Source organism: Vipera ursinii (genome assembly GCF_947247035.1).
Source record: "Vipera ursinii genome assembly, chromosome: 11".
Taxonomy (NCBI): Eukaryota; Metazoa; Chordata; class Lepidosauria; order Squamata; family Viperidae; genus Vipera; species Vipera ursinii.
This window is the reverse complement of record NC_139524.1, coordinates 13,247,994-13,266,696: the sequence shown is the minus strand read 5'-3', so window position 1 is coordinate 13,266,696 and position 18,703 is coordinate 13,247,994. Positions and strand designations below refer to the sequence as shown.

The 18,703-nt window shown below is 46.4% G+C and overlaps 1 protein-coding gene across 2 annotated transcripts in view; it reads right to left on the bottom strand.

Moving 5' to 3' along the window:
- HOMER2 (homer scaffold protein 2) overlaps positions 1–18,703 on the bottom strand; it is a 68,761-nt gene that overhangs the window by 42,835 nt on the left and 7,223 nt on the right. The window contains exon 1 of one of the 2 annotated variants that reach the window (XM_083371032.1): positions 15,683–18,379. The exons of the other annotated variant lie outside the window; for it this stretch is intronic. Within the exon in view, the coding sequence (XP_083227158.1) occupies positions 15,683–15,804 (122 nt within the window). The 5' untranslated portion in view covers positions 15,805–18,379. Of the gene's footprint in view, positions 1–15,682; positions 18,380–18,703 lie in introns of those variants that run through there. 2 annotated transcript variants of the gene reach the window in all.

The window sequence follows — 18,703 nt, the reverse complement described above, 5'->3', positions numbered from 1 at the left end:
TTAAACATTTAACTTCTGCTATCGTTGCAAATGATTTGAAGAATCAAGGGGAAACAGTCCCATTTAGGAACTATTAGTATTGGTGTGTATGGTTCCTCACACAGCTAGCCAAAGGTTTAGACTGGATTTGGCATTTTTGTCCGCCTACTGAGTCCTTCCAAAGGACCTGGGATAGGGCAGATGTTGTTCTTTGATGGCATTACAGATATCATCGCAGGATGTAAGCTACTTTGAGCAAAGTTGCCTTTTGCAATTGACTGATTTTTGTCAATGCCGGTGGCGTTCAAGTGGTGTTCTACTGGGAAATCTGGGAATTTTAAGGATCATTGAAAAGAAAACCCTACCAAATCAATGAAGGTGAATGCACGTGTCCCAGGAAATTGTTGTGGGATCCAATTGGGGTCGGTCACCTGGGACGAGAGGTTTTGTCTTCCGAGTGACCGGCCCAGATTGGACCCTACACAAAATGAGTTCATTTCAAAGAAACCACTCTTAAGATAAAGTTTTACTCACACTAAGGGGATGAGTGTGAAGATGTTCACATTAGGGAACTTACACCCTACAGAGGCCTTAATTGTGTGAGAGAGCATGAGTAGGTGAATCTGGGCAGATACTAAAGGTGGGCAGAGCAAAAGATAATGCAGGGGTGGAGTCGAACACAGAAACCACAAAACCTGCCTTATTCTTAAACCGTTGTCCTAACCTACCCCCATTCCACTCTTTCCCATCCCATTTGGCCTTAACAGCACGACGTTTTAATTTTAATTTGCTGGACTGAAATGGGAAGCAGCTGAAGTGTGGGTTGACAGAATGAGCAAAAACACTTTGAGGGCTGGATCTGATTCTCAGACCACAGATTGTGCACCAATGCTCGGTTTATCAATAGAAAAATGAGAATTCCTGCATATGCTGTAGAGTTCGCAAGTCTTAGTTTAACTTGACATTTCAATACGCCACAAGTTTTCCATGCTTTTTTTTCCTTGTACACTTTTTCCCCCCACAACAAAATTAGTAGTGTGGATTAGGTATTCAGATGTATACTCTTTGAAGCAAAAAAAAACCCCCAGCTTTTTCTTTATTATTTATGCATGAATTCTGACGATTGGAAAATTGGAGAAATAATTAGAACTAGAATGGTAACATGTTTCTTTATGGAGATTCTAGCTAGGTTTCATGTTCTATTTCTGCGAAAAGGTGATGTTAGGATACACCATCAATCAATCAGAATAGAGCTGGAAGGGATCTTGGAGGTCTTCTGGTCAAGCAAGAGACCCTATACTCAGTGCTTTTTTTGTAAACGAAAAAGGTGCCGGAACTCACACATGTCATACAACCCACCTTGCCTACCGTACAAGGTTCCATCCAAAAAAGGTGCCGGAACTCCGTTCTGAGCGTTCTATGAGAAAAAAAGCCCTGCCTATACTATTTCAGACAAGTGATTGTCCAGTCTCTTCTTAAAAACCTCCAGTGATGAAGCACTCACAACTTCTGGTGGCAAGCCGTTCAACTAGTTAATGTTGTGATTCAGGGTCAGCCTGTGGGTTCGGCAGTTGGGTCGGACGACTCAGAGGAGGAGGAGGGGGGTGTTGAAGAGCTTGCTGATGATGGCCTTGAGGCTCCGCAGAGCCCTCAGCCAGGCCCCTCCCACCTGGTCACGACGGAGACCCAGCTGTGTGAGCCTGACAGCGTGCATGAAGATGACCCACAGCTGGCCCTGTTCAAGGACGCCCGACGCAGGAGGCAGTCAATCAGGAGTAAACCGAGGAAGGCAATGGGGCACCTCGGAAGGAGGCAGAGAGAAGCCACGCCCTGAACTGTATAAAAGGGGAATGCGTGGGAGGGCTGGTTTGCTGAAGGCAACCACTTGAATAGTTCCTGTTTCATAGCTCCTGTTTCATGGTTGGTGTCTGTTTTATGTTAATAAATTTGGCAGGCTTTATTCCAGCCTCTTGCCGTTTGTAAAGGGGTTGTCCCTGCTTTTTCTGCAGGGCCGGTAGCAGGCTGGTACAGAACAGTTAATTGTCCTCAGTGTTAGGAAGTTTCTCCTTAATTCCAGGTTGCTTCTTTCTTTGATTAGTTTCCATCCATTATTTCTTGTCCTGCCCTCTGGTGCTTTGAAAAATAAGTTGACCCTTACTCTTTTTGCAGCCTCTCAAATACTGGAATACTGCTATCATGTCCTCCTGCCCCCCCCCACCGCTAGTCCTTCTTTTCTCTAGACTAGCCAAACCCAAATCATGCAACCGTTCTTCATATGTGTTGGTCTCCAGGGCTTTAATCATCTTAGTTGCAGCTCAATTTTGTATTTGATTAACCGGTGCGGTTTTACACGTTTCCTGACCCTGAGATCATTATGTGGAGCGCTTGAAGCAAAACTGTCAGCTTTAAGGAAAGTTCTTCAAAGAAAGAAGTAAACACTTCATTTCTAACAACTGCCTATCTCAGGTTCTGGCAACAAACAAGTTTTGGAAAAGCAGTTCAAGAAATGCTGGAGGACTCCTGACTATGTTTTAAACTTGGAAGGTTTTGTTGCAGTTATGCTACGTGCAAACAAGATTTTTTTAAAAGAAGACCCAAAGTCTTTTATTTATAACTTGGTGCTCTTCCTGTTTGATGCCAAGATCACCTCATCTTCATCCACTTTTCTTATCTTGGTATAGACAAAGAATGAATGCACTATTGGACTAAGAACCAGGCAAGATGCCAAAAATGCTAACCAGTACATTTGCATTTCCATAGCAACCCTTCCCATGAAGAATGTACAGAACTGTGAAGTTTTTAAAAATAACTCTGCACTCCGCCCAAATATGCATATACATTTTTAATTTTTTTTTTACAACTGAATTGACATGAGCAATCCTCCTTATCTCTTCCTCTATGGCTGATATTCCAACCAACAATCATTAGGACAACAAGGCACCATCTAGGTGAGGTCAGGATGGGAACCACTGCCTGAGTCTGAGAATGAATGGATGCTGTTGACCTTGAAGATGGAGTCGGTGCACACCTCCACAAGACCTCAAGCTGATTCATACCATTATTGTTCTGCATTCAATCTACCTTGTTTAGGTAAAGTTGTAGAGGTGTGTTGGGTTATGATTACAGAGGGAATGGGAAGAAATTTAAATGAGGGTTTATCTATCTCAACAACTCTTAAGATGTTTGAACTCCATCGCCCAGAATTCCCCAGCCAATTCCATACTGTATCTTAAAGTTACTGAGGTTAAGAAATCCTGATCTAGATCTCTTTCAGTTGAGATCTGGACCTGGGCATGGGACAGACATTAGACGAGCGAGAACATTAGAATAAGCCAGTTTGGTATAGTGGTTAAGGAGCTAGCCTGAAAACCAGGAGTCTGAGAGTTCTAGTCCCATGAAAGCCAGCTGGGTGAATTTGGGCCAATTGCCAGAAGACTGAGTTCTAGTCTCGCCTTAGGCATGAAAGCCATCTTTGGGCTAGTCCAGGGGTCTGTAACCTTGACAACTTTAAGACTTGTGGCCTTCAGCTGAAGTGCACAAGTCTTAAAGTTGTCAACGTTGCAGACCCCTGGGCTAGTCCCTCTTTCTCTCAGCCCAACTGTTTTAAAGACGGGGAGGGGGGGCTGCAAGCCTAAGGGGAATGTTGTTCCAGTTGTGTAGATTAGAACACAGTCAGAGGAGGCTGTCTCATGCCAAAAGATGAGTTACATCTCAGGGCTTTGCGTAAAAAAGCTGTCAGCTTTTAATCTATGTCCCAGATCCCTGGTCAATTTCATGCAAAGCCAGACTGACAAGTAGCAGGCATGACTCATTTCTTAAAACAAATGTCTGTGCACCATCACAACCTAAGCAACCTCACCCTTTGCTGGCTAGGGGTGATGCGAGTTATAATGCCACTCAGCCGGAAGGCTGTAGGAGGCTTCCATATGTCTTTTTTCTCCAGCAAGGACCACCTAGCCTAGGTCAGCAGAGGCCCCAAGAACACCAAGGCAGACACATCACAAGAGTTGTGAGGCTGCCTGTGGCAAAAGGGGAGAACCACGCAGAGGCATATTTCTAATTCACAGGCAAGTCTCCGAGGGCTCTTCGTAGAGCAGATGCGTAACACAGAATCACCGGTAAGGTACCAGCCACACTTGGGACCCAAGGGAAAGATAAAGGGAGCGGAAAAGGCAGAAAGAAGTCTGAAGTCCTAGCAAAGATCAGAACCAAAGGAAAGATCCTTTTTTTTCTTTGCTCTTTGGTTCCTAGCAATATCAGGAGAAAAACTACCTCCCTTGCTTATTTTAAGGGGAATGTAACTCTGGACGGTGCAGAAACTGGGAGTAAATTGTGTAAACATCAGATCATAAAACCCAGCCAAGGTAGGCAGCTGTTGTTTGAAGAGCGCAAGTATTTATCTATTGGTTTGCTTGTTAATCGATTGTTAAATTTTTACGCCGCCCATCTCACTAACGCAGTGACTCTTGGGCAGCTTACCAAAACAAAACAAAAAAATTTAAAAAGGCGATAAAGGAAGTCCTCGACTTATGACAATTGAGCCCAACATCTCTGTTGCTCAGCGAGACATCTGTCAAGGGACTTTTGCCCCCAGCTGACGGCCTTCCTTGCCCCCGTCGTTCAGTGAATCCCTGCCCTTCTTAAATTAACAGCACCGTTGTTAAAGGAGTCTGGATGCCCCCACGGACTCTGCTTGTCGGAAGGTCGCAAAAGGGGATTGCGTGGTGCTGCAACCGTCATAAATAGGAGTCGGGGGCCAAGCGCCTGAATTTTGATCATGTGGAGGCTGCAAATGGTCGCAAGTGTGGAAAACGCTCATATATAAGCCACTTTTTTTTCCAGTGATGCCGTAACTTTGAACGGTTGCTAAATGAACTGTCGTAAGTCGGGGACGTGCCTGTGCAAGACAGCTAAAATTGGGAGAGTTTAATTGGAAAGCTAAAACAAACCCAAGATGATGGAGGACCTGGGGATAAGGAGCTTCTTTACTCTGTCAGCCACCCCCAAACTAGCATGCTGTTGTCAGAACCTCAGGCCAGGTTTTTCTGCAGCGGTGGGATTCAAATATGGGAACAACCGGTTCTCTGTGTGGATGCCGCTTCCGGACGTCCATTCTGGGCCTGGGCAACAAAAAAATTAGCTACCGGTTCTGCTGAACTGGTGAGAACCGGTTGAATCCCACCACTGGTTTTCTGGAAGACTAGGAGCGTGGAGGTGGACCTCGCCTCCGGTGGGAGAATATTCCAGAGAGCAGGGGCCACAACAGGAAAGGCTCTTCTCCTGGACCCTGCCAGCTGAGGTTCTTCGGCAGACGGGATCCAAAGTAAGCCTCTTTTGCTGGAATGAGCAGGTGGGAGGTATAGCCAATGTGGTATGGTTAAGGGACTGAGCTGGGAACAAGAGAAATGGGTAGGCGAAATAAATTTCAGCCTTGGGTGATGAGTAGTCCTAAAGACACACTTCTGTTCTCTCTATTCCACCCATCATATTGTCAGGCTCATTATAGCATTCATTTACTTCAAGCTGATCTATGAAAGAAGGGCCCTCAATCAATGGCTGGGTTGACTCCCTGTGCTAAGCCGTGGTCTGTTCCAGCTATGGTTTGCTAAGTGTGCCACAGCTGGCTGGGTTCATGCATGATGTGAAGACAGAAACGGATAAGTCGACAAGTCACAAGAGTTGGTGCATTATGCTAACACAAAGCAATAGCACTTAGACCAGGGGTCTTCAAACTCGGCCCTTTTATGACTCATGGACTTCAATTCCCAGAATTCCTCAGCCAGCGTGCCTGGCTGAGGAATTCTGGGAGTTGAAGTCCATGAGTCATAAAAGGGCCGAGTTTGAAGACCTCTGACTTAGACTTATGTGCCGCTTCATAGTGATTTGCAGCCCTCTCTAAGCAGTTTACAGAGTCAGCATGTTGACCCCCCCCAACAATCTGGGTCCTTATTTTACCAACCTCGGAAGGATAGGAGGCTGAGTCAACCTTCAGCTGGTCAGGATCAAACTCCAGGCCGTGGGCAGAGTCAGCCTGAAATACCACATTCTAAACCAATGTGTCATTCCTCCCATTGCAGTGAACCTTCAAATAAGAACCATCACAGCTACTGAAGTTTGGCAATTTCGTAAGGTACCAAATCTGATGGATTTTCAGCATCCTTCTATGAGGTGTCCTGGGATTTCATAGCAAAATAGCAAAATCACTGCAATCAGGTGAAATCTAGGATAGAATAGATCTGGAAGGGACCTTGGAGGTCTTCTAATCCAGCCCGCTGCTCAACCAGGAGAACCTATACCATTTCAGACAAATGACTGTCTAGTCTCTTCTTAAATACCTCCAGTGATGGAGCGCCCACGATCTCTGGAGGGAAGCTGTTCCACTGGTTGATTGTCCTCACTTTCAGGAACTTTCTCCTTAATTCCAGCTTGCTTCTCTCTTTGATCAGTTTCCAACCATTGTTTCTTGTCCTTCCCTCTGGTGCTCTGGTGAACAACCTGCCCCCCTCTGCCTTGTGGCAGCCCCTCAGATACTGGAACACTGCTATCGCGTCTCTCCTATTTCTTCTTTTCTTTAGACTAGCCAAACCCAAGTCCCGCAGCCGTTCTTCGTATGTTTTGGACTCCAGGCCTTGGATCATCTTAGTTGCTCCTCTCTGATTTCCCCCCCCCCAAACTCTCAACATCTTAAGCATCATCTCAAGAAATTTCAGGACATTTCAGAGAAAAAGCAAAGACATCCCACTCCCCCTCACTTTACTGAAGACCTATCCTGGTTACTTCTGGAGGCCAGGCAGATAAGCCTTCCGAATGTCTCCAAAATACTCCAGACACGAAAGGTTCTCTCTCCATCATCTGAAGGTCTGAACGATAGCACAGTCAGGAACTTAGACCAACCAATATTGTTTTGCCCACTCGACATGTGTCACAGGAAAGAGGAACGTAGTGCTTTCAAATCATTAAGTCCCTTACACGTCTCCATTTAGTTTAGGAAGAGACTATTTCCTCCTTCAAATACTGGAAAGTGACTCTCATTCAACTGCCAAAGGAAAATGTCACAAGGAAGTCATCCTGATTGTCAACCTGCCACTTTCCTTTGGCACGGAATTCCGCGTTTGAGTATCTCCTTTGGCTCAACACAGTGAACTGGGTGATTTTCCGGAGAACAGAACTGGCAAGATTAAGGACATATGTTGAGTAGCGTTCCAAACCAAAGGAACTTTGCACACAAACGATCCATCCAGTCGTCCCGCGTTTCCAGCCTTCCTAAAACCCAGGAGAACCAAAGCGATAGAAGTGGTCCTCCATTTACAACAGTTCATTTAGGGACCATTACAATGGCACTGTAAAAAACTTATGACCAGTTTTCACACTTACGACCGTTGCAGCATCCCCATGGTCAGGTGATCAAAATTCAGGTGCTTAGCAACCGACTCATGTTTGCGAGGGGTCACATGATCCCCTTTGGCAACTTTCTGACAAGCAAAGTCAATGGGGAAGCCAGATGGACTTAACAACAGGTTGACTAATTGAACAACTACAGTGATTCATAGAGCGACTATGGCAAGGAAGGTTGTAAAATGGAGCAAAATTCACTTAACAAATGTCTCACGTAGCAACAGAAATTTTGGGCTCAATTGTGGTTGAAAGGTAAGGACTGTCTGTATTAACTCATCAACCAGCTTTTTCCGTAATGTCTCCACTATCTTTCTCTGAAAATGCCACATTACCAAGGCTTCACAAATATCACAAGTATTATCTTTTTCACTCGCTCTTTATACATTAAGACCCCACCCCCCGAAATACAAGCTAAATGCTTCTTTGCCTTAGCTGAAGAAAGCCAAAGCCACTTGTCCTACCACATTCAGAAATATAATTACAGGCTGGACTCTTTCAGGGTACAACAGCATTTCAACTATAGGAAACAAACTGTGTTCCTTTTTCTCAAGCCTTTAACAAATCCACTTGCAACCTAACCAAACAGCAATAACACTTAGACTTGTACACCATTTCACAGTGCTTTACAGACACCAACCATGAAACAGGAGCTATGAAACAGGAACTATTCAAGTGGTTGCCTTCAGCAAACCAGCCCTCCCACGCATTCCCCTTTTATACAGTTCAGGGCGTGGCTTCTCTCTGCCTCCTTCCGAGGTGCCCCATTGCCTTCCTCGGTTTACTCCTGATTGACTGCCTCCTGCGTCGGGTGTCCTTGAACAGGGCCAGCTGTGGGTCATCTTCATCCACGCTGTAAGGCTCACACAGCTGGGTCTGTGTCGTGACCAGATGGGAGGGGCCTGGCTGAGGGCTCTGCGGAGCCTCAAGGCCATCATCAGCAAGCTCTTCAACACCCCCCTCCTCCTCCTCTGAGTCGTCCGACCCAACTGCCGAACCCACAGGCTGACCCTGAATCACAACATTAACTAGTTGAACGGCTTGCCACCAGAAGTTGTGAGTGCTTCATCACTGGAGGTTTTTAAGAAGAGACTGGACAATCACTTGAAGTCCATGAGTCATAAAAGAGCCAAGGTTGCCTACCCCTGCTGTAAGCAGTTTACAGAGTTAGCCTATTGCCCCCAACAATCTGGGTCCTCAGTTTAGAGACCTCGGAAGGATGGAAGGCTGAGTCAACTTTGAGCCGGTCAGGATCGAACTGCTGGCAGTGGGCAGAATTAGCCTGCAATACTGCAATTCTAACCACTGTAACACCCCCCCCCCACGGCTCCTTGCAAAATGCTACTTTAGGGGATACCCTTGTTTTATGTGTAACATAAGGATCCTCACTGACTGGGGGAAACATTCAAAGCCACAGAAATGGGATGAAAAGCAGAACTTATCCATTCACACAGAAACCTCAAACCAAGCTGCTGGCTTTATACACTGGGCAAAAATACCTTTTGCCTTTTTAATCAGTTCAAATCAAATCAACTCTTTATTACAATCAAAAGTTATTCAAACCACAAGTCACACGACCAACTTCAACTGAGGAGACATAACTTGCAAGAAGGAAAGTTTAACTTACAAAAACTTGCTCTGAGACAACCGGTCCAAATTCTTGCAGAATTAAAGCCTGCTGTTTTTATTTTCTGGCATTGCAGTGAAATTCCCAAGGCCCTTTGAAAGCAAAAGCAAGTTAAGGTTTTGCTTGTCGAAGTTAAAGATAAAGGTTTCTTAATGGTTTGGCGACAGCAGAAATAGAAGCAAACAGTCCCCACAAACCTCACAGTAGAGCAGTGCTCTCCAAAAATAAGCCTTTATTTGTTTAAGATGTTGTTCACCGACTGGTCAGCTAACCTCTTTTTAAAAATCAAATACTGCCTTTCAGTTCAACACTCTTCAATCTCTCCTTCCTTCAGCTACTACAGTGCAACACTTCTGCCCAACAATTAGCATAAGAATTGTTCCATATCTAAGGCATTACTGAATAGTGTTCCTCAAAGGTACACAGGAGAGGAACACATTGCCAGCCCTGGGTTTCCAATAGGCATTCCTGAATTTACAAATATGCTGGCCACACTCACCTGTACAGGAGCAGGATTAATGGCGTTTGTGTCACGTGCAAAACACTACGTGCAGCCGAGTTGTGAAAGATAGGAGAGAGGATAATCCTGTTGAGCATCCAGTCCTTAAAAAGCCAGTTTTGTCATCTAGAGTGGCATTTAATTCCAACGAAGGCTAATTAAGCTTGAAGCTTTCCTAAGGACCTCAAGGCTAAAAAAAAAAAACCTGGAAAACGCACATCTGAATTCTGATTACTTACATGCAAATAGCTCTTGCAACCAACTGTCTAAATGCAACAATTAGTTAATGTGAATTAACTAATTAAAGCACAGAGGGAACTGGAAATAAATCTGTAGCTTCCAAGCTGCTTTTAATTATTCAGAAGGATTATCCCTGTATGACCTTTTATTTTATCAGCTTGTCAAGGTATGTGCGCATGTGGGTTTTTTTTTAAAATAATAATAATTTATCTCAGGGACACAAGTTAATAAAACCAGGAGTGTTATTTAAAGATTTTCACATCGGGAGTAAAGATTATATTCATTAGGCTTCATTCCAATATACCCTACTTGGATGGTGACATACAAACATCAAACGTCTCATTAAAGTGTTTTGAGTTTTATAGATTACAGGTTGTCCTCAACTTACAACAGTCCATTTTGTTCAAAGTTACAATGGCACTGGAAAATGTGACTTATGACCATTTTTCACCATTACGTGCTTTGCAGCATCCCCGGTGGTCAGGTGATGCTTGGCAACTGGTTCATACTTATGACGGTCGCCGTATCCCAGTGTCACGTGGTACCCTTTTGCGACCTTCTCAAAAGCAAAGTCAGTGGGGAAGAAGCCAGAATCATTTAACAACTGGTTTGCTAACTTATTAACCGCAGCAATTCGCTTAACAACCGTGGGCACAAAAGGTCGTAAAATGCAGGCAAAGCTCCTTTAACAAATGTCTCACTTAACAACAGAAATTTTGGGTTCAATTGTGGCCATAGGTTGAGGACTACCTGTATTTTTAAGTCATGGGCGTACTATGAAAGAACACTAAGAACAAACACTAGTCAAAACTTGCATTTGGCAGTGGGGAAAAAGGGGTCAATCACACACACACACACACACACACACAGAGTCCACTAATTTGCAAAGTTCATGCTTTCTCCTTCCCCTTCCCCAGCATTGACCAGAGAGGCGTCCTTCTTGGAGCCAGTTTCATCCAACATTCCCAACCTTTATGCTGTTAAGTGAGACATTGGTTAAGCGGATTTTACTCCCATTTTACGACCGTTCTTGCCTCACTGGTTAAGTGGATCACTACAGTTGGTAATTTAGCAACCCACTTGTTCAGCTAATCCGGCTTCCCCATTGACTTTGTCCGAAGGTTGAAAAAAGGGATTACGTGACCTTGGGACAAAGCAACGGTCGTAACTGCGAACCAGGGTGCCAAGCATCCGAAATTTGATCACATGATTGTGGCGATGCTACAAAAGGTTGCAACTGTGAAAAACGGTCATGAGTCACCTTTTCTTTAGTGCCGTTGTATCTTTGAACGGTCACGAAATGAACTGTTGTAAGCCGAGGACTACCTGTATTCTAACAGCTTGGAAGCATTTGTAAGAACAAACTAGAGATTGCGGGGGGGGGGGTGTTAATCTGGGAAGGAATAGAAGCAAAGGGGACACGAATAATCAAGAAATAAAAGCGAGTCTGTCAACGCTTAGCCCAGGTGAGAAAAAAAGCCGTAAAGCAGCACTGCAGTTTGTAAGGAAATTCCACCTTAATGGACTTAACTATAAAGGAGGGTTGGAAATTTCTCTGACAAGTGTCAGGATTCTATGTCCATCTCAGGGCCAAAGTTGGAAAAAGTTAGCTGAAGTCTGTGTCAATCGTTGCTTCCTTGATCCTGCCCATTTGTGTTGGGCTTTACACAGTAGGAAGGAATCACAGGTTAATAGACAGGAATCACACACACACACACACACACACACACACACACACACGCACACACACCCTGTTCTCTAGGACAGCGTTTCCCAACCTTAGGAACTTGAAGATGCGTGGACTTCAACTCCCAGAATTCCCCAGCCAGCTATGCTGGCTGGGGAATTCTGGGAGTTGAAGTCCACGCATCTTCAAGTTCCTAAGGTTGGGAAACGCTGCTCTAGGACATTCAGGTAGTCCTTGACTTATAAAAGTTCATTTACTGACCGTTCAAAGTTACAACGGCCTGGGGGAAAAAAATCCTCATGATCACGTGATCAAAATTCAGAAGTCTACCTGTATTTAAAAACAAGTTTTTTTAAAAAAAAATGGGGAAAAAGAAAAAAAAAGAAAAACACCAGCTCTTTGAGGTAGGCAGGGCAAGGAGCAGACCTGGTAAGCATTGCAGGAATGCTTTTTATTGTAGTAAGCTAAAACAACAAATTTTGTCCCACCTAAGGAAAAATCAAAACGGGGCTAGCTTGAATTGTTTCTCACCCTGTTTTCCCTGGGGATGTGGTCTTCTTTTCTCAAAATCCCAAGGTCACATCTGTATTCTTTCACTGACAGTAAGAAAAAAAAAAGATGGAGGACAAAGAAGAAACCCCCGCTAATCCATTCCATGTAACTCTGGCGATTTTTTTTAAAATTGTTAGAAACCCAACGGTTCCAAATTCAAAAAAAACCCCACCCCATTCTTCATTGCAAAATTCCGACGTTGCACCCAAAATGGAAATGCAATTCCAACTTGGGTTGGCTTCACATCCCAAAATCTTTGAACCGCTCTGCTTGTTTCAATGCTAGGAAAAATCTTATTGATTCTGCAACAGACTTGCCTTTGAAAGCAGATTCATAGCAAACAGCGAAGTAACTAGAACAGGGGTCTTCAAACTTGGCCCTTTTATGATTGGTGGACTTCAACTCCCAGAATTCCGGTAGTTGAAATCCACAAGTCATAAAGGGGCCAAGTCTGAAGACCCCTGAACTCAAATTCCCAAGCGCTCCTTTGGAGCCCCAATAACAATGTATTCAATCAGCCAGCAAAATCAAGCAATCCAATTATCTGAAGAGCCATTGACGTCTACATCAAGAATCCATATTCGGGAGGCTTTTTTTTTTTTTGTAGCCCTGGGAACCAATTCAGCACTAACAGAAACACATGCCTGGACTTGACAAAATAACACAAACTACAACTGACCAGTCATTTTTATGACTTAATCAAGGGACATTATTTTAGAAGGACTGCCATAAAACAGAAGATGATTGCTGTTATCCTGACGGGTTAGCCTGATCCAAGTGGAAGGGGAATCCATATATTTGTCAGCTGCCCCTTATTACGTCCTTATATTTATGTTCCAGGAGCTCTGGGCAGAAATAGATTAGACTCTCAGCTCTAAAGCCCCTAGAGAACAGTCATTATGCATCACACACTGAGTCATGAATTCTGATAAACAAACCACAATACCTGGATTCATGCAAGACTTAAACCAGAGGTCCCCAAGCTTTTGAGCACCAGGGACCGGTTCCGTGGAGACAGGTTTTTCCGTGGACTGGAGGGGGCCTGGTTTATTGCACTGCCAATATCCTGCAGATGGGGCTTTGCTTGTTTGCGCAGACCGGTTGCTGGCATGTCACGGCCCGGAACAGGTCCACAGCCCTGGTGTTGGGGACCCCTGCCTTAAACCACAGCTAAGCATATTAAATAGGTTTGGTGATTGGTTAAAGTTTATCAATGAGAGCTTCAGGCTGAGTCAGGGATTTGAACCAGCATCTCCTCAGTCTTAATTCAAGACAACCTTAATGCCCTAGATGAGCGTCCAGGTTCATAGCTTTAAAACTCCTGAGACCCTTGTCTGGAGCCAGAAGAAGCTTCTAAAGAGATAGAGCGCAGGGGTAACAATAAAGGATCACAAGATCTGAGAAGTGCCCACCCGGACATAATTACCTGGGATGTAATTCCTACAACCCTAACTACTCTTCAGATAAAGGTAAAGGTAAAGGTTCCCCCGCACATGCGTGCTAGTCGTTTCCGACTCTAGGGGCCGGTGCTCATCTCCGTTTCAAAGCCGAAGAGCCAGCGCTTGTCCGAGGACGTCTCCGTGGTCATGTGGCCGGCATGACTAGACGCCAAAGGCGCATGGAACACTGTTACCTTCCCACCGGAGTGGTCCCTATTTTTCTACTTGCATTTTTTACATGTTTTCGAACTGCTAGGTTGGCAGAAGCTGGGACGAGTAACAGGCGCTCACTCTGCTACGCGGAGATACACCTGGCTAAATGCATTTTTTCTTCTTTTTTTGCACACGGATGATGGACACACGCACCTACTTACTTTTTCAAGCTACTTTGAAAAGTTTGGAAACTGCATTGCTTAGAGACTGGACAAAACAGTTCCCATTGGGGAACTCAAGCGTTCGAAAGAGAACCTAATGAAAACTAATGCTTTTAATGTTTCCATCGTTGGGCTTTTACGCCATTGTAAGCTACCCAGAATCCTTCTGGATAGTGAAGCAGATGGCACATACATTTAATAAATAAATAAACTGGAGGGTGACAGTCTGCAATTAGTTTTTTTTTTGTCCAGCACCATGAACCGGTCATTCCTACGCCATTGCATTCAAGGGCTACTCCAGAAGTCAAATAGGCTTGGCAGTCTTTAACAAGCTGGCATTCTTAAAAAGACATGAGGACATGCAATTCTCAGAGCTCACAGCCAGCCCTGCAAATCCTGGCTTGCAGTACCGGAACTGGCAGTCTGATCCAACAAAATTCACTAGGATGGGTAAACAAATACTGTAAGCGAGAGCTGCAGTGCTAAATTGGAATTTGCAGAAAGACGTTGCCTCAAATGAGAATGCCAACCATGGACGGGAGTTGGAAAGGAAGGGTTCAGTCTTCAACGCTGCCTGGACACAGAGCTAGTAAGTAAGGGCTCCCCAAATCTACTTCTGTTTGAAACTCACAGAGTGAATTCAGACCAGCCACGGGTTCTCAGCCTAATCTATTTTACAAAGGCATCGTGAGAGTCGCATACACCCAGGGAAGAAAGAGGAAGAACAACGCACCCCAATGCATCGATATTTTAATGAGAGCGTCCAGACTTTGCCCGCTATCCTTATTTCATGCAGCAGTTACTCCAATTTGTCCCCTTCTCCCCTTTCTCTTATCTAAGTGAAACCCACCAGGACTTCCATCATTGCATCAAACCTCCTGGCAGATTCTAGCAACGCTTCAACTGCTGACTCGTTTGTGATAAGGCTTGTAAATTTGGGGGTGTGGGGAGGAGGAGGGATCCCACCCCACCCTTTCAGTTACAGCCTTTTCTCCCTCCTTGCTTCAGCTTTCAGGAAAACACCTGCTTGCCTTCTTCACAGCTCTTTCCAGGTCCTAAGGGTAAAAAAACCACCCTGATTTAAGTAAGCCCTCTTTTAAACCCCTGAGAGGGTTGCTGGTTGAAATCTGCTGAGGGGAGGGGAGGGGGGGGCGCAGTTCGAGAGACCAGGCTTGGTCCTAGCTCGCCAAGGGTGCTCCAACCTCATGGAGCACAGCCTCCGCCTTGGAGAGCAGCCTTGGCTGAACCGTAAACTGGCAACAAGATAAACCACCTTTAAAAAAAAAAGTTTCTCCATTGCTAAACCTGGCATGCCTCCTCCACCCAGCCGCCTCGGGAATCACAGGACGCTCCCCTTCTTCTCGACAACGTTTCAGCACCCAGGACCGTCAGCGGGAGATCCGCGCCCCCTCCTCCAGATGTTGAACGACCTTCCAAGCCCCACCAGCCTCTCTTCCGGGAGTTGCCAGCGATGGTGGCGCAACATCTGGAGGGCCGCACAGCTGCCCTGCCCGGGATCCGGTGGGCTTCCTTCGACGGCAACCCCAAGACGCGCTCTTGAACTGATCGGGGAGAGAGAGGGGACGGTGCACTTTCCGGACGGGACGATGGGTGTTGTAGTGGAAGGCGTCCGGGAAGCACCGGCCGGGCAGCTCCGCTGGCTGAGAGCAACGGCAACGGCGGTCCGGCTAGCCGAGTTAAGGGGAAGGACTGCCAGGAGGCGCGGACGGCGTCCCTGGCTTGGGGAAGGCGGCCTCCCGCCAACTCCGACGGAACTGCCCCGGAGGGAAGGGGCAGCCGGGCGGGCAGCCCTGCCGTCCCCCCTGGAGCCTCCGCTCCGGGGTCTCCGCCCGAGGGAGCGCCCAGCCCGGCGCGCTCGGAGCTCCGACTCACCCCATCTCCCGGCACTTGTCTCCGGCGGCGAAGCTGGGCGGCGAGAGCGCGCTGGCCGGCGGGGTCTCCTCGCCCCCTCGCTCGCCGCCGGCCAGCGCGGGGCGCGTCCCGACCTCGCACATCCAGCTGTCAGAGGAGCGCGTCCTCCGGGCTCCACGGCCTGGCCAGGCGCTGCGCTGCGCTCTGCTCTGCCCTGGCCCTCCAAGCGCCTCGGGGTCGCCGCCGGGGAGATCCGCGCGGTCGGGAAGGGCCGGCTGGGCGAGGGAAAGCGGGAAAGCAGGCAGGCAGGCAGCGGCGGCTCCAGCGGCTCGTCCCACCTGCTTCGCCCGCAGCCGCCTCCCACTCGCCGAGAGGGCGGAGAGAAGCCGGCAGCACGCGGCGGCGGGCAGGCGGGGCCAGGGGCGGGCCGGGCCAAGCCGGCCGCTCTGGCTGCGCGCGATCCTGAGCCGCCCCCGCCCCCGCCCTCGCCCTGAAACTGCTGCTGCTGCTGCTGCTGCTGGCAAGTTCCCGGCCGTGGTGCTGGTGGTGTCAGACGGCGCTGCTGCGTAGGATCGGGAGGGTTCCTTCCCCTCGGCGTTGCGCGCGCGCGCGGAATCGGAGACGGGTTTCCTCCCTTTGGACGGGCAAGGCTGTTAGTGGCTAATTCTATACGACTAAATCCGCCTTGGAAGATGAACGCTTAAAGGATGAGTTCCTGGATCTTTCTCTGTCCTCCTCTCCTCCCGCTCTTTCTTTCTTTCTTTCTTTCTTTCTTTCTTTCTTTCTTTCTTTCTTTCTTTCTTTCTTTCTTTCTTTCTTTCTTTCTTTCTTTCTCTTTCTTTCTTCCATCCTTCCTTTTTTTCTTTCTTTTTCTTTCTTTCTTTCTCTTTCTTTCTCCTTTCTTTCTTTCTTCCTTTCTTCCTTCGTTCTTTCTTTCTTTCTTCCATCCTTCCTTCCTTTTTCTTTCTTTCTTTCTTTCTTTCTTTCTTTCTTTCTTTCTTTCTTTCTTTCTTTCTTTCTCTCTCTCTCTCTCTTTCTTTCTTTCTTCTTTCTCTCTTTCTCTCTCCTTTTCTTTCCTTCTTTTTTTCCTTTCCTTTCCTTTCCTTTCCTTTCCTTTCCTTTCCTTTCCTTTCCTTTCCTTTCCTTTCCTTTCCTTTTCTTTTCTTTCTTCATCTTGAAAGCAGCCTCTTCAAAGCGCCCCAAATCCTAGCAGGATAGTGGAGTGGAGGGCAAGGCTCTCCCATCTTCCCCAAGATTTTGGTCAACTGAACTGCGCAGGTCTGCCGGGACCGGATCCCTGACGGATAGGATTCAGCGAGGGCCAAATCCTACTTCGTGGCCAGCGTTTCCCTTGCTCGATTAGGGAAGCTCTTGGGAGGTTGATCCTGAATCAACAAAATCCTGGTTCAGGATTTATTTATTATATCGGTTACTGATTCGTCCTGGCTGCGGCGAGGCTGGTTGTTGCCTGGCTTTCTGTAAACCCCAATGGAGGTAGTCCTCTCAACTTACAAGAGTTTGTTCAGTGACCGCTCGGAGTTACAACGGCACTGGAAAAAGTGACGGATGAATGTTTTTCACACTTACGACCGCTAAAGCATCCTCGTGGTCGCGTGATCAGAATTCAGACGCCTGGCAACTGTTTCATATTTATGACAGTCGCAGCGTCCCAGGGTCACGTGATCCTCTTCTGACTAGAGGTGTCAGTGGGGAAGCCCGATTGCTAATTTAACTGCAGCGATTCCCTTAACAATCGGGCAAGAAAAGTCGTAAAATAGGGCAAATTTCTCACTTAGCCACAGCAATTTTAGGCTCAGTTGTGGTCGTAAGTCAGAGACTATCTGTAAAAGAGACTATTTCTAGCTCGGGGTTGAACTGTGGGGTCCTTGGTGCTCTCTGAGCTCGGCTGTTTGCTTGCAGAAGTTTCATAACCCAACTAGGGTACCATCCTCTTAAATCAACCCCACCTGCATTGCACTTTAACAGAGCATTGAGTGGCCCACAAAGGGGGCTTCATGGCCTCAAGCCTCTTTTAATCGATTCTTGTAGGATCTTAAAGGAACAGAGACGCCTGCAAAGATTCCTCACCTTTCTTCCCAGAGCCTAACAAAATCAGTGAAGATTCGAGGGATGGAAATGGGGGAGCTGGTTTGGTCCCTTTGAGAAATCGTAAAAGAGCCAGGGATCCAGTTAGGAAGATGTGGATTGGGAGAGGCGATGTTCTGAGTCAAGTCAACCAGCAGACTGTGTGCACCATGAAAGTAGCAGAAGGGGGTGGAACCTGTTTAGGCTTGAAATCTAAGCAGAATGAGGCGTGATTGGAATTTGGATGGGAGGATTGTCAGGTTGCTGTAGGCTAGCTTGGAAAGTCAACAAATCTCAGAATTTTTAAAGCGTGTCCATGCTGTTGCCAAGAAAACTGTGCTGACTTGTTGGGTGAGGTCAGCAGGAATCCAGCTTGACTCAAAGGAGACTTTAAAGAGGTGTTCGACAAAACATCGCCAAACTTACCCCCCACCCAGTACAATTCTAAACTACAGTCCTTGTACATTCCTGGCCCTCCAAAACTTCCCACGCTTCAGAAGTGGGGTGCAGTGACAGCACCTGGGTGCAGGAAACCAAGTTTCAAAGAGAAACATATTTTTCAGCAAATCACGTCTTGTAAGTAAGATTGCTTTAAATTCACTTTTTCAGTAGGAACCCCTTGCAATCAAAAGAATCTCTCATGGCGACACACAGGGAAAGCACAAACAAAATCAATACCAAATCATGTGGCAGCAAACAATAAACCAAGCGGTTGTTAAAGGCAGCAGCTGCCCAAGGAAAATCTAGAAATACCACAGCCGTATAAAGCTATTTAAAGTTTGACATCTCAGAAGAAAAAAGTGTGAGACAAAATTATTTCTGTCTGTGAGGAAACTATCATCCACTGGGCCAAAATGCATTAGGCTAAATCAGGGATTCTCAACTTCAGCAATTTTAATAGACGTGGACCTCAACGCCCAGAATTCCCTACTTAAACCAGACGGTGATTTAAGTATA